A 27,961-nucleotide genomic window follows, 5' to 3' on the forward strand; every position below is an offset into this window, starting at 1 on the left:
CACACACACACACACACACACACACAGAGTGAAGGTCTTGTGCTTGTCCCAGGTGCAGAGAAATCTGTGAAGCAGCATGTGGCTTGTCCCAGTTCCTCTACAGTACCTGTGTGCCTTTCTGTGTGTGTGTGTGTGTGTGATTGCGTATTGCGACAAGACTGACCCATTTGAATCTTAATACAGGCACTCACCAATGCATTGAAACTAGTTCAACATGTAGGCTACTGTCACAAAGCAGCTGGAATGACCGATGCTGACGGATGCCGCAGGGGTCAAAGGGCAAGCCGGGAGCACATAAAGTTAAAAAAAAGGTCCTCAAAGCAAAATGTTTCAAACACTGAATGAAAAAAAGTGTTGTTTTATGTGTGATTGTGAAAGGCGGGGGAGGTCATGCTGTCAGGAAACACCAAATGCTCAGATGGGTGCTGAGGAGACGAACAGGCCTACACACTCGTGCTTTTTTTTTTACAGAGAGAGGGGCAGAAGTCTGTTGAAGTAATTTCAAAGCAGTGCACGTCTTATGTGTGTCCTGACCAAAGCAGGTGTGTGAGAGGGAGAAGGAGAAAGCAAACAGAGACAGAGCGGGTGGGAGGGACAGAGGGTGAGACAGAGAAGCAAACAGAGAGAGGAGAGAGAGGGTTTCTTTCTCTGGATGCCAGCAATAGCAGCAGCAGCAGCAGCTCGAGCGCACTGGAGGTGACCGGGGCTGGGGGTGAAGGTGCGCGCGCGCGTGTGTGAGTGTATGTGTGCGCGTGAGGAGAGACTGCAGGAGCGGGAGACTTGCTCCCTTGCGCCGCCGCCGCCGCTCTGCCCCTGTGTGCCACCGCCGCCGCCGCCGTGTCTCCTCTACTCCTGCTCCCCGGGACACAGGCTGGCAGCTGGCGTGGTGAGATGTGAAGAGGCTTGAAGTATGGCATGCAAAGATGGTTTCTGCCAAGACGAAGGAGACGGTGACAGCGATGTGCCCCGCTTTTATTCGGACCCTCTTCTACTTTTTCTGTTTGGCGACTTGGTGAGTCCCACAGTGTCCCTCTCTGTTCCGCGGTGCTGGAGCTTTCTCTGGCGCTGAAGTTATGCTACCCTGCTTTTTTATGTGTCTTTCCAGTGTCAAGAAAATCTCTGGACAGACAAAGAAGGATGAAAGGATCTATCCGGAGAATTTTACTCGAATTTTAGACCGACTTTTGGACGGCTATGACAACAGGCTGCGACCTGGATTCGGGGGTATGTAGAGCAAAAATGCATCTTATTTTAAATTTTATATGTAAAAGAGTAGAACAGTAATCACAGAACAGCCCTGAAACACTTCAAATCGTACAATTAGAAATAGAGAGGTGCAACTTTATCATTAATTTGACTTTTTTTGTGCCATATGAGAATAAAATTGGACGTTATGTATGTTACACTGAATTCTGTGACCTGTCAGAACCTGTGACCTGGACCCTAAACCCTAACCCTAACACCAGTGGGGTAATGGTAGTTGATGAGGTGGGTGTATTAGTGGGTAAACTAGATGGGTAGGTTACCAAGAAGGTTAGTGGGTATACTCTCCTGTATGTCTCCAGTGTTTATTTGGCTTATAGGTGGGTATACTACAAACAGCCAGAAAAAAAGTGGGTAAGTTATACCAGAGTATACCTTTCACTACACTGCTGCCTAACAATAACCTCCCAAAAACTCTCAAACTAAACTATTTTTAAGGGAGTCTGGTACTTGGTTGACAGATTTTGGTAGTACTAGTAGGGTTGTAACAGTGTGAGATTTTCATTGTACCATAACGTGTCAGAAAATATAGTGGTTTCACCATGATTTCATCACGGTATTAAAGACTTATCTGTTACAATGACCCCCCCTAAAAGAATTGAAAATAGACATTTTTATCTTTATGCATATCTCATGACAGTAGATTTAACTGATTGATTCCCTTTGCTCTTTATATTCCCCCTCATGACACTGTTATTTCTCCTTACTCAAGGACTTTGGTTTGGTTCCAATGTTACAGGAACTTCACTGGATAAACCAGCTAGAGTGACCATCACAAGCTGGTATGACCAGCTAAACCATAAAAAATGCAAACATATACCTTAAGATGGTCAAACAAGCTGGTCAACCAGTGTAACCATCTTAAACTGGTCAAGCTGTTTTTTTTCAGCTGGGTCATTCGGTGAACAAATGTTTTATTGCTATAATTAAAACTTTAAACCATTTTTGAATAGAAATATTTGTAAAAAGTCTCCATTTTGAAAATATAGCCAAAATAAAGTTGCATTTGCATTTTTTTCAGTTCCGTAGGTAAGCAAATGTACACAGTATGATAACAGTCAGTTTTTTATACCACAGACTAGCCTCTATACCACCGCTATACCACTGCAACCCTAGTTACCTGTGCATTAAGGCACCACGTACGCCATATGTCAAGCTAGTTTCAGCCCTTATGTCACTCCTGAAACACACTTAATCATCCTAATGAAAAGGGAAGAGTGAATTTTATGTTTTTAATTGACTTTTTTGCTTTAATAGTGTCTAAACACATTATAAAATGCAATAGGATAACTGTAAAGTCAGTATTAAGCCCTATAGGTCTGCTTAATTTGTATAGCCTTAAAAGTTCAATATTATGAGAATTTTTTCAGTTTATACTATTATTTTGGACTCCCACCGGGGCATATTTACACACTTAAATGTTCAAAAAACCAACCAAAGGAAACAAAAAACAAAAAAACATTTTTTTTATTTTGCGTGCCTGAATATACAGTACCTGTATACATCCTCCTTCTGAAACACTGTTTTTCAAAATATTCCAAAAGGAAATACAAGGAGCCCAATTTAGGAAGTTAAGTTTGAAACTACTTGTTATACACTAGTCTATAGTTGTGACATCACAATTCACGGAAATCGGGACAGCTCGTTTAAAAGCACAGTTTCTGAATAGAGGCTGTGTGCATTTCTCTATGGATAGGGTGATTTAATACTTTCACAGTATTTATATAGCTCCTATACCTGCTTCATATTAAATAAGACATGGAGATGAGACTTAACAATATGGGACCTTTAAATCACAAATCTGCATCAAATAACTGTACTATTTTTGGCCTTCGAAGGAAAAAAAAACATTAATAGGAGAAAAAAAGGAAGAAACCTCAGGAAAAGTAACAGAGGAGATATAAATACATGACGTGCATAAGTGGTAATGGGAACATCACAGCAGCAATGTCTTTTTTTTACCCCTCTCTCTGTATTATATAGAACATGTTGCTTTAGGGTCAAGTGTGTCACACCACACGCAATGTTTCAGACTCACCCTGTAAGCCTGGTCAGGAGAGGGGCCTGTATAAGCTCGCATGTTAAAGCGACTGTAGTTACATAACCATGTGTATGTTGCGGGACAAATGCTTAATGCACAAGTTCAAGTGCTAAAAGTGCGGATTTGGTTCTTTTCTGTACATCTTGTCTCAAAGCATGGTTAAGAAGCGACGCTATTTGGTTTACAGGGCAAAGCAGACAGATAGCCATGCACACTGTAGCTATGCTTATCCCTGCACTTATAAACAACGCATGTACAGTCTGCCTCCACATTCATTCACTGAGAAAAAAAAATAAACAGGATTATGTTTTACATCTTTTAAGCTATTTTTTCCCCCCACTTCCATTATGCAAAGGCACTAGCTCTGGATAAGCTATTGCGTGTCTTTTGGGCTGTCTGATATAAAATGTGAATAAATGTTAATAAGACTGGTGTCTCCCTGATGCAGGACCATGGATGGATTACTGAACCCAGAGGCCTAAGGGCCCAAAGTTTCAGAGCCCACCTGGAACTTCACCTGCAAAATGCACTCAAATTAACACGTACCGACCAGGAAGAGACTCAAGAAGATCACAAAGAAACACAAAAAGATTTGCAAATAATTTGCAAAGAGACACAAAATAACTACAAGGAGAGAAAGAAAGGCTAAAAAAGACACAGTTATCTCAAAGCTGTGGTGTAATTCGACAGGGGACTTTTCAAAATCCTGTTTTTCACCAAAAAATCTGTGTCTTGCTCCTATGTAGGAGAGGTGGTTGGGCCTTTTACATATCTGTAGCCGGGATGCCATTGTCTCATAACACGCCCATGGGCCTGACTGTGACATGGAAGGATTTAAAAATGGAAATATAACGGGCGCTCTGTTTTATTGGCTCAATAGGTCCTGTGACTGAGGTCAAGACCGACATTTATGTGACAAGTTTTGGGCCTGTCTCAGATGTTGAAATGGTATGTACCCACACCTTAAAAGGAGATAAACCAAGTGTGTTTGTTGTATTAATACTAAATTTTGTTCCATATCTGATCATTACAGAAGAGCATAGTCAATTCCTCTGTACTTCATATGTGGGAGGAAAACAACATGTTTTACTAAGCAGACTTTCTTCCAGATGAATGCACATAATCATGAAGAGCTATCATCCCACCTGCCAACCTGCCTGACCTCAGATGTTTGTCTTACATTTGCCAATTTTCCTGTCCTAGGAGTACACAATGGACGTATTTTTCCGGCAGACGTGGGTGGACCGCAGGTTGATGTATGAGGGCCCAATAGAGATTTTGAGGCTGAACAACCTGATGGTTACTAAAGTGTGGACACCAGATACCTTCTTCAGGAATGGCAAGAAGTCAGTCGCTCACAACATGACAGCCCCCAACAAGCTTTTCCGCATCATGAAGAATGGCACCATTCTGTACACCATGAGGTACTGAAGTGTACTCTTATCACCATGAACAATCTATTAACATTCAACACCAGATCAATGATGAAAAGTTTTGCCTAATTTAAATCAAAGGGTTTTCACAAATTATGTGTCTATTTCTTACATTTTTAAACTGGAAACAGACAACTTTTTAAAACCCCTCTAACGTTTCCAAGTGGTGTCATTATTGGCACTGATGCTGCAAACTCAACTGCGCTGTTTTTTCTTTGGTTGTGCCCCTGTGCACCATTTCCACTACTGATGATTGTTACTGCAAAGAACTTGATATTCTTTAGTAAATGGAAATAGCCTCCGATAGCTACCAGAGAAAACAAAGGCACTTTCCTTTTTCTGTTGGGTTGCCCAGTAGTCGATGCACTTCCTGTGTGCCATAAACTGAGACCTCATTTTCCTGGAAGATCGTACCTGGTAACAAAAAAAATTGCATGGTGAAAGCGTATAGGGAAACATCTAAATGCAGATGAGGTCATAATTCTTTAGCAATTATGTTGTGACACCAATACTTAGTTAACAGTGCAGCAATTCGTATATCTTATGAACTAATGCCATACGAAGGGTGTTATGATGTTATGAACTTAAAGTTACTTACTTTCAATCTAATATTCAGTGTAATATTACGTTGGCTAAGCTGAAGAAAGTGACATCACGTAGATTAGGTTTAGAAAAAGAAATATGGTGGCGTCATATCTTAAAATAACTTAAAAGTCACAAAGGACACAAACACCGTTTTCCTGGAGAAAAGTCCTGTGTTAGTTTAACCCTTCCATCACCAAACCTGCCTCCTCACATGGACTCTCAGTCTTTGTACTTTATACATTGGTCATGTGATCCCAGTCTTCCCATAGCGTGGGTTATATATGAATTCTGTTGCATTAGCAACCTTTAAGTGCATTAGAACAGCCTGTATAATTTTAAGTTAAAGCAAAAAAACTTCTCTTTCCACTTTAACACATGGCAGTTTACGATGGGAGAATGGATTCTTCACATAATTCATATTCTGTATTTTGGAGTTTGTGCTAATTTAAAAAAAAAAGTTGGAGAAGAGAGAAGACAGACTTTGTTTGATTAAAAGCAATTAAACAGATTTGCTGTGAAATCAAACTCAGTGGCTCATTATGTGTAAACAGTGCAGAGCTGCTTGGAAGCAGTGCAGAGGCTGCCAAACTTCTACATCTTTTATCAGTATCAGCAGTCACATAACTGCTCCTTTGCCTTTTTACTGAAAATGATTTGGTGTAAGTAAATCACTGACCTCTGCAAGTGTTAACCTATCTATCTCTTCACTGATATGAATTCAAGTCAAAGAGAGTTTGTCTGTTTGGTCCTTTATTGAGCAACTCTTCTCTGCAACAGGTTGACTATCAGTGCTGAATGTCCCATGAAGCTTGTGGACTTCCCCATGGATGGACATGCGTGTCCCCTCAAGTTTGGAAGCTGTAAGTTCTGTTTATGTGTGTATTTGTGTGTGTGTGTGTGATAAATAAAGAGGTAGAGACAGAGTGTAACTGACACAAATTTAGTCAGTCTCCTTTCATAATGCCCTGGCTCTCCACATGGCAGGTGAGGCAGGTGACCAACAACCAGATGTTTGCTGATTTTCTCTGACAGGACAATATACAGTAAACCAGCTGTGCACATACAACTAACTGGTGACCAGTAAAACATCTACAGTATGTTGCGTCAAATACTATGGCTGTACTTCTGAAAAACAAAAAAAAGCCCCAACAAAACAGTCTGACCTCTGACCCCTCTACAGTATCCCATACATGTAGCAGAGTGTAAATGTCAGTTTTTTAATTGAATCATTACTGCATTTACCCATTTGTACCTGAGTCATATTATAGTAGCTATAAACAAATAAACCCATATCTGAGAAGCCTCTCTTGGCTGCTAAACTACATTTTGTGCCCCTTGGTGTTGTTTCACAGGAGACCCACCGGATTACTTTCCATCACTAAACCGGAGGCAATGTGATTTGCAAATAGTACAAAGCAAGTAGTTTCAGCAGAGTTTTGACTTCAATTTGGTTTACACAGAATGTTTTTTGTTGTTTTTTTGAGGTTTTCTATGGAAGCCCTTAGAGACAAGATGAAAGATTTTTTGCGTGCAATGTCAAAGTTTAACATTTATTTTTTACATGGGAGATATTATCTCTTACGTACAAGATATTATCTCCTATGTACAGGGTGTTGGAGATTTTTTTGGGTTAATTAGGCTGTTTAAGAGTGAAAAAGCTGTGCAGAATTAAGTGCTGAGTGCACGATACAAAAGGCATTGAAAGTTCAGCAAAATATGTTAACAAAAGGTTTTAGCTTGTCAGTTGACAAACAACAAATATCCACAGTAAAACATAATGAACCCACAATTTTCTACAGTCTAGGTTCATAAGTGATGTAAACTTGTGTACTTTGTGTAGTTACAGAAAGTCACATCACTACGTTGACTTTTGTTTTATGTGGGAAAGAGCAGCGGTTTCCTGGTTGAAAGTCCATGTTTGTTTGGTCCATCCACTAACCGTTCCCATCTGCCCATCTGACTTTCTCGCTCTTTATACTTGATTCATATGTTCACCACAATGTAAGATCCTCATTACCTTTGCACAGGTGTTGTTTCTGTTTTGCCAGCACGGAATTTTAACATATTTTGTGTCCACCACTATGTTATGTCTTCGCCTTTGTGTCCATTTTACAGATTTCTTTGAGACTAGGCTGATTTCGTGAATAAACTAACTACATATTGACAATCTAAATAGCTACTTTTTTGTGTAAAAAAAAAAAAAGAAAACTTAATAAAGGGACATATTAACAGGGTTTTGCCTGGCTTAAAATCCTCTTTATTTCCGGCTGTTGTGCTGTCTGAAGAAGCTTAACGATATCACATAAGCTCACATCTCGTACTCAGAAATTCTTGCAATATATGGGAACATTTCTTGCGTACACAAAATCTACATACTATGCAGCGTGACTACAAAAAATACTCCATTTTACGTCACACTTAGTATAACTAGCATGTTAGCGTGTGATTTTGAACGCAGCCTTGGTCTGAATAAAAGCCTGATCACGTGAGTTTTCTCTGCTCAGCACTGACATGGACTCTGTGGTGAAAGGAGGAGCTGAGCCCTTTGTGAGACACAAAGCGACTGAATGCTAATACTAAATAATGAAGTATTCATTCTTCATCGTGAACAATAAAGCCCTAGCTCAGCACCAGTGTTTATAGTGGGCCTACTGGTCAGCAGAAATGACTTATCTCAAATAAAGGAGTTTCTCAGCTCCGTCTTATCGGAGAGGAGCAGCAATTTGAAGATTACATCTGCAAGAGAAAGGAGAGGAAAAGACAACGAGTTAGCTTTTACACTCCGTCGTCAATTACCCAGTGTGGTGACATTGCAGAGGACAAATTCACATTTCTCAGTTATTGTCATCCGTCTCCGCCTCCTCGTCCTCCTCCTTTCACCAACCCGCTCTGCTGCTGCTAGCCTCCAGTCAGGAGGAAGCAACCATGGATCTGATGTGGCCCGAAGCGAAGGAAAGGTCAGAATCCCTTCCTCTGCCTCAGGATAGCACAGACCTATGCAGCTATTTTCCATAGCTGCTGTGTGTGTGTGTGTGTGTGTGTGTGTGTGTGTGTGTATGTGCTAATTTTCCCTCTGTCTGCCCTGCCTTCATTTTTTCTCCATCAGTCTTTCTCTCTCTCCCTCTCTCTGTCTCCTTTTTCTGTTTCTCCATCTGGACTTGTGCGCACAGGCATTGCGTTCCACTCCATGACACACCAGAGTCATTTCATTTTGGCAGCACAGTTGGTACCCTGCCGATGTTGAGTCCCATAGGGAGTGGCAGGCAAAGATAACTGGCATTTTGTTGTGCATCCACAGACTGGCCACCCTCACCAGGATACATACAGCAGAGCACTAAACTTAAAAAGACTTGTTAGGATTTAAAGTATCCCCAAGTCAGACACAGTGGAGAATTTATCCGAATGATGTAACTTTTCTTGGGGATAGTAGTTCTGCACGATGCATTAGTGAGTGACGTTGGACCTCCACGAACTTTGACTCAAACCGCATTGCTCTGGTTTCATTGGATTTGAAACTGGGTTAGATGCTGTTTTTATAAGCAAATATCGGTTATAAGACAGTTCAGTGAAATATACGATGAAAGATCCTCCTTGGCAATCAGCTAAAAAAAACCCCAACTACGATGCAATCTTATTTTTTTTTTTTGCAGATTAGTAAATGAACGACTCTATAGTTTTCCTGCTTTTGAATAGAAGTCAAGGGTCAATCTGCCTTGAAGGGCTGGAAGTCCTAAAAAATTAATTAGTCAGTGGAGAGTTTTAGTGTCCCATGACGCTGCTTCAGAGGCTTTTCCCATCTCTATGAATACAGTTCTCTGGGAAACAATGTACAGCAATGATTTGGATTCCAAACTGTCCAATTTGATGATATTTAATATCACTGTGTCAAATAAGCATCTTCCAACTGCAGTTCCCCTCAGCTCTATGGAGTGTTTAAGTGTCTTTCAGCTCCTTGTTTTGGTTTTATAGTGTTTCTGATTCACTCTAAGGAATCAGAAACATGAAATGGAAATGCCAATGATAATACAAAGAATGCTGAATTCCTGTTTCAGTCCTCTTAGTTTCTAGTTTATTGTATGTTTACAGTATTGATTATTTGGAAGGGTTTGTGATTATATTTAAGGCCTACAAAAATAACCGTGTCAGGTGAGTATATTCAGGGTGAACACTCCCATTGTATAAAAACTGCAGCCCAGTTGCCAGAGGAAAATGTTATAGATGACTGCACACTAGAGACATTCAATTTGGACATTTTATTTATGTATCATATCAATGTCTCTGAAATGACAAAGCATATATATGTCATCCAGAGGTGGGAAGGATGGTGGATGGGTTAGGGGTTACATAAAGGCAAGATGCCTGCCAAGCTGCAGACCACTAAAGACCACTGTTTGAGACCAACAAACTATTCAACCGCTGTGTTTCCAGTGGCTTTTTAGCCACTAAATGTGGATGTTTTTAGGGGCGAGTTGTTGTGTTTTCAGTTGCTTTTTGTAGGTGATTTTTTCCTGCTGTCTTTCTAGAAGGGTTTGTGCTACCAAAACTGAGTATTTTAATCCAAAACATGACCTTCTCCTAATAAAAAATAAAGTGTTTTTTGTGCCAAAACCTAAATGCATGTTAACCATAGCATTTTTTAAATAGACAGTTACAACATATCAACTATATAATGTAAAATGCAATGTACTTTTTACTTTGCAGAAACGTACAATAACAATTAACCAACTGAATTAAAAAACAAAACAAAAGCAACAGAGGCTCTTGAGTAGCAAAAGCAGATTAATTCATTTCATATTCAAAAAGTGTGAAAAATATGTAATAAAGATAAAAGAAAAAAGGGTTTCGGTCACACGGCTTTCTTCAGCACACCTTTTAAGTGATTTCTTTCGGAGCACTCTCATAGCCAAGTTGCAATAAGTGCCACATTGCTGCACCTTCCTGGGATTGATTCCAACCTCGATGCCTTTGTTTCATGTCACAACCCTCTCATATTTTAAGTTTACTCCATCAAGTGAAGGACCTAAAAAGGCTACAGCATCTAACTATAACTAATGACAAATCAGATGGCAGGTAGTAAGAGGCAGAGGGTCTTATCTATGAACACATCAACTCGTTGGGTGGTATCAAGTAGGTCTTGCGAATGTATGAACATAGACTATACATTTGTATGTATACATTTAAACAAATAATACCTGTATAAAATCCTATCAACATATACTGTACATATGTGGGCAAAGACAGTTACAGTATACAAACACATTACACACATACACAGATTTGTTTCCCTATATTGTTCGTATTATTTTTTTCACTGCACAGTTCACAACTTACAGTTTAGTGACTCACACAGATGTGTCTTTTCTGTCTGCCCACAGATGCCTATCCCAAAACAGAGATGATCTATACTTGGACCAAAGGGCCTCAGCATTCAGTGGAGGTCCCTCCTGAGTCCTCCAGCCTCGTTCAGTATGATCTCATCGGCCAGACAGTCTCCAGTGAAACCATTAAATCCATCACAGGTGAGACTCACCCGTCCTCTCACTGTTTTGTGTGAAATGACTGCAGGGGATGATGTGATGAACTGTTTCTTTTTTTGTAAATTAATTGTTAAAAAAACTACAAAATCTGTTCTCTTTTATTGAAAGATGTGCAGCCATCTGTGTGGATTGTACTCTGTCAAACCTAGTGGATCGACACTGAATTTTCTGCATGAGTGACAGGACAAATACTGTACAAATGCAGCACAGTTGGTAGATATTGATATTTGGAGCTTTGTCACTGCATTGGAGCGTGACCAGCAGACGGCAGCCACTTGAAATCAAACCCTGTCAACACCATGAGTTGCAGCATTTCAGAGGGCGTTTAAGTTCACATAAATACTGAAGGCTCCAAAAAAGATATTTGAAAGTTGTGTGGCATGTGTCCGCTCGGGTGAAAATGGATGGGGGTTACTAAAACATCGAGGAGTGCGACAAAACGATCAAATAGAATCATATGTGACGTCTGTCTAAAGCTGCGTTAAGTGAAATCTGCGGTCCTGCGACTTTAAATTCTTTGTTCATCAAACTAATTCATTTCTGTTGATCCTGCAGGTGAATACGTGGTGATGACGGTCTACTTCCACTTGAAACGTAAAATGGGCTACTTCATGATTCAGACGTATATCCCCTGCATAATGACAGTAATCCTCTCCCAAGTGTCCTTCTGGATAAATAAAGAATCGGTCCCGGCACGCACAGTTTTTGGTATGTAGCCCTCACACATCTCTCATCCTGCACAGCCTCTCTGTTTATTTACTCCATACTGCATGTGTTTCTCTCCACTCTATGCAACAAGGTGATGTTACAGTGTGAAGTGATTATGGGGAATAGAAAGAGCTGCTGTTTATTTATTTATTTTCCATCCTAAGATTGCCTCGTGAAGTGCAAATTCACTGCTATTAGTTTTAAGTGTGGTTTGAAATGCTAGAATGAACAGCTGACAGCATTAGGAAAAATCATTTTCTACTCAGCAAAGATGCCTCAAGCAAAGAGCAGAAATGTTGGTCTATGAAAATGGTTTTGGCTCAAATAGTGGATGATACAAAATCTTCTAAAGATGTCATATAAATACTCTTTAAATGGGTTGAAACTGTTTTAAAACATGATGGGGAAAGATGCCCTGCAAGAGTATTAAAAGTAGGTAGTTACAGGTAACACGCCTCAGGAGGTAATTGAGATTCAGGTGTCTACGGATTTCCAATATTACCTAAAGGATACCTAATCAGGAGCAGTAAATTCAAAAAAGCGTTTGTGCTACTTTAACAAGGTTTAGCTATCCAAGTCCCCAGACGAAAAATGCTTGAGAATTTGTACGTTTCAAACGTGTCATATCAGTGTTTCTAAAGTGACGCAGTACGTGAGCTGACTTTTTCATGAGGAGGTGGAGGGAAAGGTGGATGGTGTGTCACCGAGGCGAGAAGTGAGAGGGCGAGATGGTGTTTGTTGGAGGCCAACAAACTACACAATGTAAATTACGTCATTTTGCGTTGTTTTGCTGGCTCTTGGGGGTGTTGCTCAAACTACTGTAGGGTTCCCACAGTTTGTTAATGAGTCTTAAAAAGCATTGAATTCATTAATCTAAAAATAGTTAGTATTAAAATTACTTAAGTTAATCTTGACTTGAGTTAATCTTTCAAAAGTCTTAAAAATGCTCAGACATGGAACGTAGAGTTTTAGGGATTGTTTTTTTCTGACATTGCATTGTAAAATCTCAAAATAACTGTTAACATCTATTTTTCTGTTAAATAATATAAGAAATTCCTTTTTTTAAACTCATGATTATGGGAGTCCAAGCGGTAAGATCTCAAATGCAGAGTGAAAAACACAAAATCGCCAAGACGTGTTTCACTCAAAAAAGTTTTTTGACGTAGAAAATCGAAAATGTTCATGTTTTATGTCATACTAAACATTTGAGCAAAACAAAATTGTCCTTCTTCAGTTTTGGTTTTTAGAAAATTAGCCTTAAAAAGTCAGACAGACCCACCCCTCTCTCTTTCTCTCAAACTCAGGCAGAAATCCAGTCAAACGATAAACTAGGCAGTCCTAATCGAATATAAATTAAGATTATGTTTCTGCGCCGTCTATTTTTCATCTAAAATGTTTTCAGAAATGTATTTTAATGCCTCGTTTAGCTGTAATGGTGAGAGTTTGGGAGCAGGAAGTGGGCTCCACACTGTTTCCTGCACACTGTAAACAGCTGCTGAAAAAACAGAGATCAGGTAAAACTAAGCAGCGCTGACCAAATATAAACCAAGTTTCTGTAACTGAATTGCACATTTCTTGCCTTAAATGTTTTCAGAAACATGTTTTAGCTTACCGTTTAACTGTAATACGAGATCGCCAGCCCCCATGCTTTCACGTGGATCAGGTCACAGTATGTCAGGTGCACAGCATTCTCGTAGTTGTAGCTTTTCCACCTCTTGAGCAGGAAAATCATTTTTCTCTGTTTTTTGTGGTAATGTAGCACCAATTTCAAAAGTATTTGCATATTTATTCGGCTTAGAAAGCCCAGTTTTATGTGAGGGCCCTCTTCATATCAGTGAAATCCTTTAACCAGAGCATTGTTGAAACAGAAAGAAGCATAAAGATTCATCCTATCAGCTGGAAAGTGAGGTACAAATGTAATGTATCTGTGGTTTGCAGGAGCCAGCCAGTACCAACATTTAGGCTATTCTGGCGTTTAGTTTGGCTGCAGCATGTTATAAAATCCAAAGCCGGACAGGTCTGCTGTGCCAGCTGTATTCAGCTGCCAAGCCATGACTGGAAAATCACTGTTTTGGGGATTGTAAAAAATGTTTGAAGGCTTTCAAAACCTTTATTTTTTTTACTGGCTTTCAAACTTATCTCCTAGATTTTTCATCATGTTTCAAAACTCTAGACTTAATTATCTTATAATAATATAATATATATAGTCATATATATATAGTCAGAAAATGCTATTCTATAATTTGATTCAAATGAATAAGACTTTTTTCTCATGTATCTCATCATTTAAACATAAACAAAATGATTTTTTTTTTGTATACCATTGTAAAAAATAAAAAAAATCAACAACAAATGCACAAAAAAAACAGATCCTCAAAAAGCAACAAGGAAAACCTGTTATGAAGTTACCTCAAAATCTGTTGTACAGAGGTCTAAAACAAAGGAAGTAAGATGAACATTGACAAATGATGCCATATGAAGGCAACACATAGATGCTGATTTAATGAGCATCTAAGTTATAGGTAGGTGTAGGTATCTTTCCTTTTTCTAAGATATAAATACATGATGTGATGAGTGATGATGTAATAATAACTCAACATGAGGCATCAAATTCCAGTTATTCTATTATTATAGTTATATTATAGTTGTTGCAGTGTTACTAAATACTGTTGTTACAATTAAGATAGTTAGAATTGTAAGCTTGCTTATGAAGTGTGTGTAATGTAAATATATTATTTGGCATTTTGTCAAATTCTCAAAAGTTGTTGTATTATCCGTTTTTTTCTACATCATCAGTAAGTTTCAGTTTCTGGCCTGTGACCCAGTTGCGCTCTCCCTGGCTCCCCTGATACGCCGTTTGGGTCCCTGTCCTAGAATAGACTGATTAGTGTGCGTCGATAGAGAGGCAGGACGACAGACAGAGCTGCTAAAAGTAGACCAGCCTTGCCGGGTGTTGTTGTTTTATTATTAAGGGACGTCTCAGTTTGGTAGTTTGTCGACCACGTTCCTCCACTTATGTTGATGGAAAGTCATTCAATGATAATGGCACTGACACTCGTCCTTCATTTTGAAAGTAGTTCAGATAGGTTATGTTTTGGACCATCATTTTCAGAGGTAATTTTAACTTAAGTAATGAGAGACAAGCATGAGTGTAAATGGTGAACAGTGATTCCCCCAAAAGCTTTGTGACATCACAATGCCAGAAATATGTAGAGTTACACAATAAAGTAGCCTGTTAGTGAAATATAATCTTTTGTTGTGTGTTTGGCATGTAGTGTTAAATTAGTTTCTTTTTAGTGAAAATGCATCACTGTTTAATGAGGCATATTTTACTGAGGGACTATTGACCTAATGGTTGAATTAAGCCTTTTATAACAGACCTTTCACAGGAGGTGGTAGTTTGCATGATCCTGATAGATAGATCTAATAGATCTAAAATAAGAACCATAAAAGCTAGAGCGTTCATTCCTTTTGCAGCAGAAAGGTAAGGATTCTGTCCTCTCTGTCATCACATCATGACCTTACCTTACGTGCCATGCAAATATAATATTCCTTGTAATTGCGTCGGTAGACCCTGAAATGGTTGCAGGGGATCACTGTTTCCATAACCCTGTATATATATAGACCTAAAATAAGAACCATAATAGCTGAAGCATCCATTCTTTTTACAACAGAAATAGGGGTCGACTGATGCTGTTTTTTCAGGGCTGATACTGATTATTGATAGTTAATGAGACAGATTACCGATATTTGGTACGAATATGCATTTACATTAAAAACGAAAATATTTCTGTCTTTTAGAATTTGTTTAGCCTTTAGCAAATGTTTAATCTAAACTGAGCCTTTCAACATCATATACAGCAAGTTCCCAGCAACTGTTTTAAGTAAGTGAAAATCAAAGTAAAAAATGGATAAATCAAAATAGCACCCTGAGGTTTTACAAAGTAAAAGTTTGTGCAATGCTGACACTTTCTTTGCACTTTTTAATTAGTTAATTTTATCAGCGATCATTAAAAATAAAATGCCAATACAGATAATATGTTACCTTACCTAATGTGCGGTGCAAATGTAGTATTTCACCTAAATTATGGCATTCTGTTTGTCCCTCTCTCTCCTACCAGAGAGCTGTTAGTTTGTCTCCAGCTTGCAGTGGATGAATCCTCATACTGCAGTTACAGTTTAACTTTCTGCTCATGCTAACATTGAACTTTTAACTGGAAGCTTCAAATCCACAGCAAAGACACTGACACTTGGCCCGAGATGAGCTGGGACCTTCAAAATAAAAGCACCATGGCTTCCGCTTTAATAATACTTAATTTAACTTTACCAAACAGTACTTTATCTAACGTAACACTCTACTTTATTTAACATTACAACAGTATGTTAATGAACTTTATTTTAACAGTAGTTTATGGGACTTTATTTTATAGCAGTAGCTACCTTATTTGTAACTGTAATTCTTTCAATGATTTTGTATTTTAGTATTTTACAGTAGTTTAGAGGAAATTTCAAAATATTGAGATATATATCCTGTATGGCGATATAGCCTGAGAATATTGTGATATTATTTTAAAGCCATATCGCCCAGCCTTTATCCCCAGTATAAGTATCATGAATGACAAAAAATGAACTTTTGTTTTTATTGTGGTGCTTAAAACTCCACTGCTTTAGCATCGTCTCTTTTATTCTACATATTCTTCTTCCATATCCTTCTTCTTTATCGTGTTCCAGTGCCTACATTAACCACAATGCAACTCAATTGCAGCCAGTTGAGTTTGAGATTTTGGTGCGATATACTGTAGCCTCAAGGTGCCAGCAGAGATGAGGAGCAGGCCTTGGAGGTGTCTTCCCAAATGATGGCAACTCCAGTGCTCTCCCTCTGGAGCCATTAAAGGATTTTTACACTTCAAACACTTTTTTACGTGCTGAGTAGTACGCCTCATCATCTGTAAACAGCCTCTGATGTGTATAATTGGAGCACTTCCTCTTATATCATGACATCAGGCATGTTGTTGGCTGGATGCAGCATCTGGTCAAACTTTGACAGCATACCGCATCACTAATGGTGACCAAACATCCACGCTCCCTAATGGTTTTACCACTGGTTACTCTCTCTCTCTCTCTCACACACACACACACACACACACACACACACACCCACACACACACACACACACACACACACACACACACACACACACACACACACACACACATATTGCAGTATCACCTGTCTGTCTTCAGCGTGCATTTGCCACAGTGTGTGTTTCTGTTGACTGTGCAGTTTGTGTTTTGAGTCTGCTGAGCAGAATAAACACCATATGACCCTCAGTAGAAATGTCCATTGGTGTCGTGCAATGTAATAAAGCAGTGGGGGATCAATTCTGCTCTCCTGCAGTGACCAATGGATCTGACAGTCCAGCTGCACTGCCCCCGCCTCTGCGCCCAAAGCTGTCCAGCACCACAGAGGCATCACAGCAGCACAGCCATTGTTGTATCAGTGGAGCCTCTGAGGCAGCGGATTTCTGCTGTTATCCGCTGTGTGTAAATGTGCATATTAGGTGGGGAGGGGGAGGAGGCAGTGTTTGGATTTTTCCTCTTCCTCCCTGCAGCCACACTCTGTTTTGACTTCCAGCCACAGTGTCCTGCTGTGAGTGTGGAAGAAGCAGTTTGTCAGGAAGACAAACGGGGTGGAGGGAGGATTGGAGTTGGAGTTTTTTGGCTTCAGACAGAAGGGTCATACATTTTAAACAAGCTAAAGCAAGTCATTGGTTTCTGTGCTTTTAATGATGTGATGAGACTGTTGTTCTAGAATATGCAGATGTGGCCACTAAAGATAGAGGAGGTCACAAGGCTGAATTCCCAATTGCATTTTGTAGAGATGCTTGAGCTCATGGTTTTGAGGAAATAGTTTAACGATTTACAAAAAAAAGCAATCGGCTTTTCTTGTGAAAGGTAGATTAGAAGATTATTAACATTTCACCCCCAAATCAAAAACACATATTTTTCCTCTTACCTGTAGGACTATTTATTAATCTACATTAGTGATACTTAATTTATGGCCCATGGAACAAATCTGGCCCCTGATATTGTGACATGTGCCCCCCCAACCATGAAATGTGCTAAAATTTGAGAAATGTCCTAAAATCCTAGAAAAATGCTAAAATCCTAAAAATGTCCTAAATTCTAAAAAATGTGCTAAAATCCTAGAAACATCCTAAAGTCTCAGAAACGTTTATGAGGCTGCTTAGACTGGCCCCTGGCCTCCCGTCATTTTGAATAAGTGGCCCCCAAGCAAAGCAAGTTGAGGATCTAGATTGTTTAGGTGTGAGTTAATATTGGAGATATCGGCTGTAGAGATGTCTGCCTGCTCTTCAATATAATGGAACTAGATGGTACTCGGCTTGTGGTGCTCAAAAAACAAAAAGTTATATTTGAAAAACAGCAATGTCTCTTTCCAGTTATCATGAACCAGTTACTCTTTGTAATCCACAGAAATTGTGAGCAGTTTCATGTAGGAACTATGTTTTTGTACCGACTACACCCATCAACCTTGTCACTGTGCAGAAGGAAGTGTGAACTACTGTTAGCTTACCCAGCACCACTGAGCGAGCTAACGTTACAGCTCAGCCGAGGAGAACAACATCTCTGTTTATATTTTGCACTTTTATGAGCACGAGCCTCTCGTCAATGAGGAGACGCCAGCTGAGGCTCGCGGTTCATGCTGTATCTGGTCATTATGCTAAATTAAGCAGACTCAAGCTCTATACTAAAAAAACAGGGATGAAATTCATATCAATCTCCTCATCTTAGAGAGAAATTGAATATGCATTTGGGAAATCTTTCAACTGATAATTTTAGAGACCGTGGAGTAATTTTATTTGTGTGTTTCCGTTAAACTGCAGCTGGTATTCAGCATCTGGTTTTCTGTTTTCCCAAGAAGCTTAAGACCCAAAATATCATCTGAAGGCTGCAATCCTGTCATTGTACGGAGGTGAAAATGAAACAGTTGGTGTAAAGATCTAATTTAGTGAAGGGTAGCTCATCTGTAGCACATCAGTCATCAAAACATGCCTGAATAAATTCCGATTTTTGTGCTCTGGGGAAAAACATCCTCAAAAATTACAGTTCAAAAATCTATCTTAAATTCTATTATATATTGTTTTGCATTTATTTATTTTACAATTAAAGCCAGTGCAGAAGTCTGTTAAACCTAAATCCTTTTTAATGACCAGCAGGGGGCGACTCCAATGGTTGAAAAAAGTGTATGAAAAAATTAACCTACTTTTCACTTGATTTATTACCTCAGTTAACATTTTCCTGACGAGTTTATGGTCTCAATCACTAGTTTCAAGTCTTTTTAACACAGCATGATCTTAATTATGTAAATTATGGTCCTATTAAGACTTCAATAGACAGTAAAGAAGGATATACTACCTTCTGTGAGTTTCTACCTTGTGATTGACAAGAAGCTTACACGTGACTTGTCAGATGAAGCAGTGTGAACTTTCCACAGTTCCCCCCTACTGTACATATATGGTCACTTATGGCTTGGAAAAAAAGAACCAAGATGGTGCATATGCAGAATATCTATCAACAGTCAGTTTCAGAGCAGCTTTATATTAGAGGTTAATATCCTCGGTCTGTGGCCTCGGGCCGCAGTTCACCTATCAATGTCATCCAGCTGCTTTTGATTGACAGGTAATTATATGGCAGTCACGTCCGTGCGCTGGGGATGAATTTATGTTGGGCAAGGACTCTGCAGCACAGATTGTTCCAAGTCTCCAACGTCAACGGGATTTTCTCCAAATCACATTATTGCTGTTGGTTAATAATACCAAGGACGAGTGACGAGCTACAGGCTTATACTGTAACCTTCTTTGATTGTAGGAGCCACGTGTGACCTTGCATGCTGGCCGGATCAATGTCTTGTTTTATTTTCATGGTATCTCTCTTGCTACTACAAAAGGTGTAGTCTGCAGCCTCTGCTGTGGTGGGGAAGGTATACTTTAAGCATCCGTAAGCTCTTGGTGGTGTAATATCTTTTGATACACATCTGACTTGTAGTTATACAGACATTATTTGGAGGTAGAGCTTCTACGCAGGCAGAAATAATCCTATTAGGGGAGTGAGATCTCAATGGGTGGTTATTTTTATTCTCTCCATGAAGTACATTTGGCTGAAATATGTAATTATGATGATTGTGAATCTAGTTTTTTTTCCCAGCTTTTTTCTTTTTCCCTAAACATTTTCCCTCACTTAAAAAAAAGTCCTAAATCTACTAATTTCTTCAGTTTGTGAAATATCTAAATACCAAGTTGGTCATTGCCTTTTCCCGCATGGTATCTGAAAGCACCTCATGTAAAATTATGTCGCTCCAGGTTTCAAAAGGTTTAGGTAATGCCATGAATCCTAAAACAACAATCAACTTTGTAAGGTGACAATATGTTTAGTGTTATGTTTACAGCTTGTTGTGCTGCCCCTAAGTGATCCAAAAAAAAAAAAAAATCAATTCATGCAGATGTAAATACTATGCTTCTTTCTGTACATGCCTGCCATTACAGAGAGCCAAATTTGGTTCATTATCCCCCACATTCAGTTAATGAAATATGCTGATGGAGAACAACATAATGTACATGGGTTATTGAACACTGGGCAAATGATCTTATCATTTATTTGGCAATGATAAGAGGAAAATCTCTTTCAGGGGGTTTCATTCTGATCTAAATTGAGGTTGTGTTTGATGCTATATATAGGGCTTAGAATTGTTTTTAAAAAAAAAAGTTGCCATACCTATAACAGTGCCCTCAAAATGACACTGTTACCAATACAGAACTTCATCGGATACCTTTTTTAACTTCATTCAATATGCTTTGTGTGAATGGAAGCATTCAGCTGTGTAAAATTCTTAAGGGACTTGCACCGATAAAGTGCCTTTCTGGTCCTGTGACCACTCAGAGTGCTCTAACACTACTTGTAACATTCAGCCATTCACACACATACCCACACAGTGCTGGCCGAGGTTTTAATACAAGGTACCACTTGCTACTCAGTTTATCATTCACATTAGTATCAGTAGTAATTTGGGGTTCAGTATCTTGCCCAAAAATACTATGCCCCAAAAAGAAAATACCACCAGATGCCACAGGAGTGTAGAACAGCCTTTATTTCAAACATTTTGGTGCATCTCGGCACACTGGACTGCCAACTCTGTCAAAAACATTGGGCTTGACTTCACACCACAGACTGTATGGGTTGTAGCTGCTGCAGTAGTGTGCCAGTCACATGTCATATTGAATCGAATAATGTTTACAGGGCTCGGCTACAAGCAAAACTATACAAATATTAATTTTTGTTGTAGATATTGGTACATAAGAATGGAATGCATGTATCATTTGTCTGCAGAAGTTTTGATTGTTTGATTGTGCAGTATGTATTTTTTCATACCTTCATACTTAGTAGTAAAGACTGGAGAGTGTGCCAGTTCTGCAAGCTTTTTCAGTCTAGTAAATGAACAATCTTAACTCAAAAAATGACAAGAAAGTTAATATTCTTAGTCGTCTTTTCCTTATTAAACTGAGAAATACAACTGTATACCTTCTGAATTCAAGTTTATCTCTTTCAATGAATTATGACTTACATTGCCTTGTTGACTCACAACCTTCACCTAAACTAGACAAAAACAGAACCAAAGCCATCTTTATTAGTCTTGTTAGTCGTTTAGTTTGTCAGTCCACTGTTTAAACAATCACCAGCTCTGATGAGTTAGATTTATAATAATATAATGTTTTTTTTCCCCACTATCTCTCTCCACTGTAGCTGGCCAGCTGTTTACAGTCCTATAACGTTATCCCGACCCCTCACAACTACGGGATGTCTGTCACTTCAGCTGACTTTTCCACCTTAAGAGACTAGACACTGACCCTGTGCACCACATACATAATTAGATTGAAAATTATTATGTCAGCATTTTTAAACATCTTCCTATACCGTGATACTGTCATACTGCGATACTGCCCAAGCCTACTTGGTGCTTGGTTATCTCGGTTGATATCTTAAAGGTATTTGAATTGGATCTGCAGTGACATCCAACACAAATTTTGTCTCAGCTCTCACTTAGGATCAACTTCATGTGTTTGATATTGTTCTTTTTGGATACCCCTGAAGGCATCACCACTGTCCTGACAATGACGACCCTCAGCATCAGCGCTCGCCACTCCCTTCCTAAGGTCTCATATGCCACTGCGATGGACTGGTTTATCGCTGTCTGCTTCGCCTTTGTCTTCTCTGCCCTCATTGAGTTCGCCGCTGTAAACTACTTCACCAACGCGCAGATCGAGCGGGCCAAAAAGAAACCAGCCAAATGTCCCCCAGTGCCCCAAACCACGCCTGTCAAGGTCAAGGACACGGAGGAAGTGCTGCAGGTGATTTTTGTTTCCCTCAAAGTGGCTGTGGCAAATAGTCTGATAGCACTTAACTTAAAGGAGCACTTACACAGCATGTCCCTCATTATGTGCTTACTGTATCTGGCCTTTAGCCTAGACTTTCGAACGGCCAGGAGTGGGCCTGCCTGAGGATCGTCAGCTGTGCTCCTGCTCATAAGAGCTGAGAGGATCCGAGCTGTAGAGAAAACAGAAGAAATCTGATCCCAGGATGAGTTTAGACTTCCAATTCTGCCTTTGTCTGGTAAAAAACTGGAATTAAAGATTATGAAAGCTTTATCATTTTTAGCCCCACAACTCTGAACATAATTAAATTCCAGACTTTTGTTCTATAACTGAAAATGTAGCTCAGGTAGTTCCACGTCAAACAACAAACAAAGCACTAGACTTTAAATTGTATACTTCACCAAATGACCATTGGAATATCATTAACTCAATCTCTTTTACTCTGCATTTGTGAAGAAAGCTTTGTTTGTTTCACATGCCTCCATGATCAATCAAGAATCCAAAGACTGAGATAATTCTTGATGAATTGGAAGTCAAAGGGGTCCATGTTTAACAACAGCAAAACTATATCTTTCCAAACATGTGCATTTTTGCTAAAATGTTACCATTTAAAATTGAACTGAAATTGAAACTGAATCTATGTTGTCTTCAAAGCCAGACTCCACTGACAAAAACAGTGATTTTACTTTGCTGATTATATGAGTTGCTGGTTTACCGTTGCCCCGATTAGTTTGTTTGTTATTGTTATTGAGTGACTTTACTGTTTAAAGTGTTAGTTTGGATTCACCAAAGTCACACTTTATCACAAACTTACTACAGATGGACGTCTAGACATAGACGTCAATTCTCTGTCAGCAAGAAATGTATGGCTGGATAACTGAGACTTGAATTAATCTGCACGAGTTGTGTTTTTAAACAGATGTTTTCTTATAGTTTTGCTGACATGGACCCCATTTACTTAACTTGATCGAGATTTTTATTTGTTTTGGATTCTTTGTTCAGTGTGGAGGCTTGTGAAAAGTTGACTTCAAACACAGGGTGAGTAATTGATAAACATATGGTCATGTTGGGGGTGAGGTGTTCCTTTAATACGCCGGTGTTGACACATACAACCACTATCTTTGTTCTCATTCACAGTGTTTCTCACTGCCCACTAAATATGTTCAGTTATGTGGAAAATCATTACAATTTCTCCGGGACTGTCACTGTTGCCGGAGAGGTCAAAACATGAATTCCATCTGCTTCTTTTACCTGATTACATAGATAATTGCTTAGTCAACCACTGCTCACCATGTTGAAAAAACTGCTTGTTAAATGTGGCAAATGAGGACAATAAAGTGACACGCTTAAAATATCCCATACCTGCGATACCCTCATATCACCCTGAACTAATTAAGCTTTCATTCAGCTTTAAATTTAGCAGTTAACGTGTTGACTCTGATTGAGAAAAGACAGAAAAAATGTGAAAATGTCAAAACAAAGAATCTGAAGCGGCTTCACAGCACAGATTTTAAGGGCTAAATGCGGGGTGTTTCTCAATGATGGTGTTTGCCACGGAACCTTTATTTTGAAATTCTACATGAATAAATTGACATAATCTGCTATTTCTGGATTGCTAGTTGAAACAAATGACATTGACACTATGGCAGCTGACATATGGATTGAAAGAGAATTCATGAATATGCCATGAAGCTATTTCAGAGCTCCGAGTCAGATATGATGAATGTGTTGCAAATCAGTGTTCATGTAAGTGTAGCAATGTATTTCTGGTCCTGTATAAACACTGTGTTACAAATGGAATGTAAAAAGAAGGGAGGAAGTGCACATTTCTCAGACTTCATGTTCTTCTGAAGAGATAACAGTGAATATATAGGCCTACTGTTAACTGATCACTGGAGCTGACACAACCCAGCAATGCATATGCCAGTTTTATACTAACTACTTTAAGTTGCCCCCTCCAGTCCAAATCCCAGTGTGGCGTAATCATGCCTGAATGCAGTATAGTGACAACGGCACTTCAGTGGATTAGTAGGTTGCCACGGCAACGCAGCCCGGGTACATCTGTATAGGTTTCAGAGAGGCTCTGGTACTGGGGGAAAGAATTAATACTCTTTTCCTCGAGAGCGGCTCCTGTTGGCGCCAACCAAAGGGCTTGGCACGAGGGGCAGGGTGTGTTGATGGTTCCAGCTCCTCAGCCCTTGACCTCCTCCACGATGGAAAGCAAACTGCGCTATCACACACACTTCCTCTGCTGCACACGGGACACAATAACGCTGGGTCCTTTCAGGTTCGGGGGGGGGGGGGGGATTATTGCTGCAAATGCCTTAGTACCAGCATCACACTCTCCCTGCTTGAAAACATCAACTCTCAAAGGATAAGCTCCTTTGAAGCTACACTGCATTACCGCCCAGATGATGTGCTACCTACTTTCTGTCTTAAGCTTGTGTGAAATGAGTGAAATCCTCGGTAAGTGACATCTGTATTGCACACACTCTATCGACTGCTTCCAGATGAAGGCCATCTGTGTTGGGGGGGGCGGCTGTAATCAGATCAATATGACGACTTTACGCTGTCCAGCCCGCTTCACAGAAAGGAAAAAAGCGTGTGAGCTTTACCTTGCTAGCAAATGTCTGAAACATGAGGCCGAAAGGACAAATGTGATTATTAGCGCTACAAATCCTCATACTGTTTTCTCTTAATTGTGGGATTAGATTAGATTAATTTATTTCATGACTCACTCAAACCAGAACTTCAATTTGATATAATTATAAGAATTAAAATAAGTTATTTATATAGCACCTTTTGATAAACAAAGCAAGCAGAAATGGGATACATAGACAACGGAAAGCCCTATTGAACACAAGTGAGACGAAATATTAAATAATGCAAAGACGTAGACCAATTACAACAACAGAAGCAACAAAAACAATTCAACCACAAATTAAAATAAATAAAATAAATAAAACTTCAATTACAAAGGTAAAATAAATAAAAGTAAATGAAAAAAGACATGCAGTGTGTCATCAATTAATAAAAAGGTATATTTATCAGTTTGTTAAATATTTTGGGCAGATATTTTATTATCTCAGATATTTACTTTAGGATATAAAAACCTTGGAAACATCCTTCTGACCGAGATGTGATGCTTAAACTTTAAACTTAATGAAACTTTCTCAATCAGACCAACAGCTCATTAACAAATATTTGGACTATAGAATAGAGCCTGACTGAAATGGGTTTTTGAGAATGATACTGACATCAATATTTGGCATTTTAAAAAAATCTGATAATCCAGCATTGACTGATAAATAAAAAAAATTGCCAGTGTTGTGTTAGAAGAAAAGAAAAGAAAAATCCTATTTATCGCAAAAAGTTTAATTTATTAGTCTTAATTTCTGTTTACTTTTTATCTAATTGCCAAGTTTACTTATATTTAAGTTATATTTACTTGATTCAGTGAAGATGTTGCAACTTAAAAATGACAAGTTTAATTAAATCAGTCTTTACCCCTGAGGGTCACTGCAACTTCGTTTTAGCAACCGCAGTAAACCAAGTTATTGGTACTGAGCTATATATTTATATATATCTGTATTGTGCTGGTTGCAAACTAGTCAGTCATATTTGTTTACTCTTAAACAAAACAGAAATGGCAGATTTAACTTCATCACTGGTAAAATCCTCTTATTGATGACCAAGTTAAGTCAGACTAACTTGATTTACTACCTGAACAGCTTCAGAAAATTAAGTATATACCGTTACATTTTGAGTAAATTTAACAATTAGATAATAAGTCAACATAAATTAGTAGTTATATTTCTTTCCTTTTTCCAATTTTACAGTGTTGTGTTCGAGTCCATAGCAGCGATTAGCAGGTATTGGCCAATGACACTGGCTGGTTGATTTATTGTTTAGCTTCTTATTTAGACAATATTGTTGTTTTTTTTTCTCTGTCGCAGCAGAATCCTGATAGCAACGGTAACCTGAGAAAGCGGATGAATTATATCTCCCACCAAGAGTCCAGCAGTCACCAGAGAGCCCAGTCCACCACCAACATTTCGGGAGTGGGGAGAGCAAGACCGCTGCGACCTTTAGCAAGCGGAGCTAATGGCAGCTCCTCCACCCTCTCCCGCTCCAGCCCCAAATCTGAGAGTCTGCTCAGCGTGGCTTCCTCATCAGCCCAGCTGGTGAAGAGCACGCCCCAGGCCGCCGCTTCAACACCAGACGTGATGGCAGGGACGCCGTGCAAGCAGAACGCCAGCACCTCGTCTCTGCAGCATCTGCTGGGGCCCAAGTTGGAGCGCATCCAGATGATGGGGAACAAACTGGAGCTAAAGCAGACACCGTGCTCCCAGCCCACCACCGCTGGTATGGGCGGAACCAGCAAAATAGACAAGTACGCACGGATCCTGTTCCCGGTGTCTTTCGGGGCTTTTAACATGGTCTACTGGGTGGTTTACTTATCTAAGGACACGATGGTGGCTAAAGGTGGCTAGACTTTGCTCTGGCGACAACTGCGAAGATGCATTTCTTTCAGCAGATGGGAAGCAAATAAGGATTATGGGAGTTTGCAAACAATAAGAGGAAGCTATTGTTCTTGCCAAACAGATAAACAAAAAGTGCACGCCAAGCACTTCCTGGAGAGCACATTTATTCGTTTCTTCCTGAGGTCCTCGAACAGCAAGCATGGGAACAAATCAACCAAATTAGAATTATCTGACTCAACATAAGAAAGAACACCTGCACACTGGAATATGCTACTGTCCTCTTTATATATCGTGTTACGTCTGACTGTAAAGGTCTGCGTTGGCTTCAACTGCCTCATGATCCCTTTTGGCCTGCAGTCAAGATCAAGCGTTGGGATTTTTTCATTTTCCTATTTTTGTACCCTGCACCTGGCAAGATGTTCAGATGTGTACACCACCGTCCTCAGATGAACTGCACCTACGCTATGTAAATATATGAATTTATTAGGATTTGTATTTAATGAAAACAGTGTACTTTCATTTGAATATTAAGACTTGTTGCTTTGGTGCCAGCAGGCTAGATGATGCAAAGTTGAATTATTTGAGAAAACAAATAGACCCTGGCAGTGTTTTAGACGGAAAAACGTTCAATTCCTGAGCACAAGCCAGATGACTTTACTGAAATCAACAGGTTTTGATCAGAATCAAATCCCACAAGCCAGGCTGAGTGGAGCTTTGGCCCAAACCTGATCAGCCCTGAAAAGCCTCTCTTGTACAGCGCCTACTTGCAAAGCATCTTTCTTATACAAGATGCATTCACTAATCTGGAAATAGTGAATATGAAATTTGGGGATCAGTCGAGTAGAAAGTAGTGATGACAAGTTATTAATTCATGTAACAGTAGGATTTAAGCTTCTTTCCTGCCACAATGGGATGCCAAATAGTAGACAAAGATTGTGCGAGTGATTAAAATCCAGTCCTAGCATGAGGGAGCAGGAAGTAAAGCTATTTGCCAGCAGATCACTGCAGCAATAAAACAGTGAGTTGGTTGTTTATTTAGGGACATTTTGGCGTGTACAAAGAGGAGTGTGACTGAGCTGTTCGACAACAGCTCCAGGGGAGAGACTCAGGAGCTCACTGCTGTCATCCACCTCCTTAAATTGTGTCTAACAGATTTGACCTGCTTTAGGTGTTCCCAAACCCTTTCAGTTGAACACATTTTACATTATTTGTCTGTATTTCATGATGTTGATCACTGGAAGTTTCTCACGCGTGACTGGATGAGGTGTGTGGAGCAGAGCCCAAGCAGTGTGGTTATTGCAGCTGCAGTGTAGCTGAAACATGCCAAATTTTTAAGGCTGCTGTTCAAGTGGCAGATAGAGTGAGGGTAATGGGAATTACTGTAGGTACACTACATTACCAGCAAAGAAAACAAAAACAATTTAAAAAATGGCAGCGTGCCTCAAGCCCGACTCTGTCTGTT

General features: G+C 39.4%; 1 protein-coding gene across 2 annotated transcripts; it reads left to right on the plus strand.

The window, feature by feature from the left end:
* Positions 1 to 1,126: 1,126 nt before the first annotated feature.
* gabra4 (gamma-aminobutyric acid type A receptor subunit alpha4) lies at positions 1,127 to 26,952 on the plus strand. Of its 2 annotated transcripts, none has more exons than XM_042493041.1 (8): positions 1,127 to 1,224; positions 4,185 to 4,252; positions 4,508 to 4,728; positions 6,100 to 6,182; positions 10,698 to 10,841; positions 11,415 to 11,567; positions 21,735 to 21,991; positions 25,975 to 26,952. In XM_042493041.1, the coding sequence occupies exons 2-8, from the start codon at positions 4,250 to 4,252 to the stop codon at positions 26,506 to 26,508; spliced, it is 1,395 nt and encodes a 464-aa protein (XP_042348975.1). In that variant the 5' UTR covers positions 1,127 to 1,224; positions 4,185 to 4,249; the 3' UTR covers positions 26,509 to 26,952. The 2 variants fall into 2 exon arrangements, with proteins under 2 accessions (XP_042348975.1, XP_042348974.1); XM_042493040.1 differs by having other exon boundaries at positions 1,212 to 1,224; positions 25,972 to 26,952.
* The last annotated feature ends 1,009 nt before the right edge of the window (positions 26,953 to 27,961 follow it).

Source organism: Plectropomus leopardus, chromosome 9 (genome assembly GCF_008729295.1).
Source record: "Plectropomus leopardus isolate mb chromosome 9, YSFRI_Pleo_2.0, whole genome shotgun sequence".
Classification (NCBI taxonomy): domain Eukaryota; kingdom Metazoa; phylum Chordata; class Actinopteri; order Perciformes; family Serranidae; genus Plectropomus; species Plectropomus leopardus.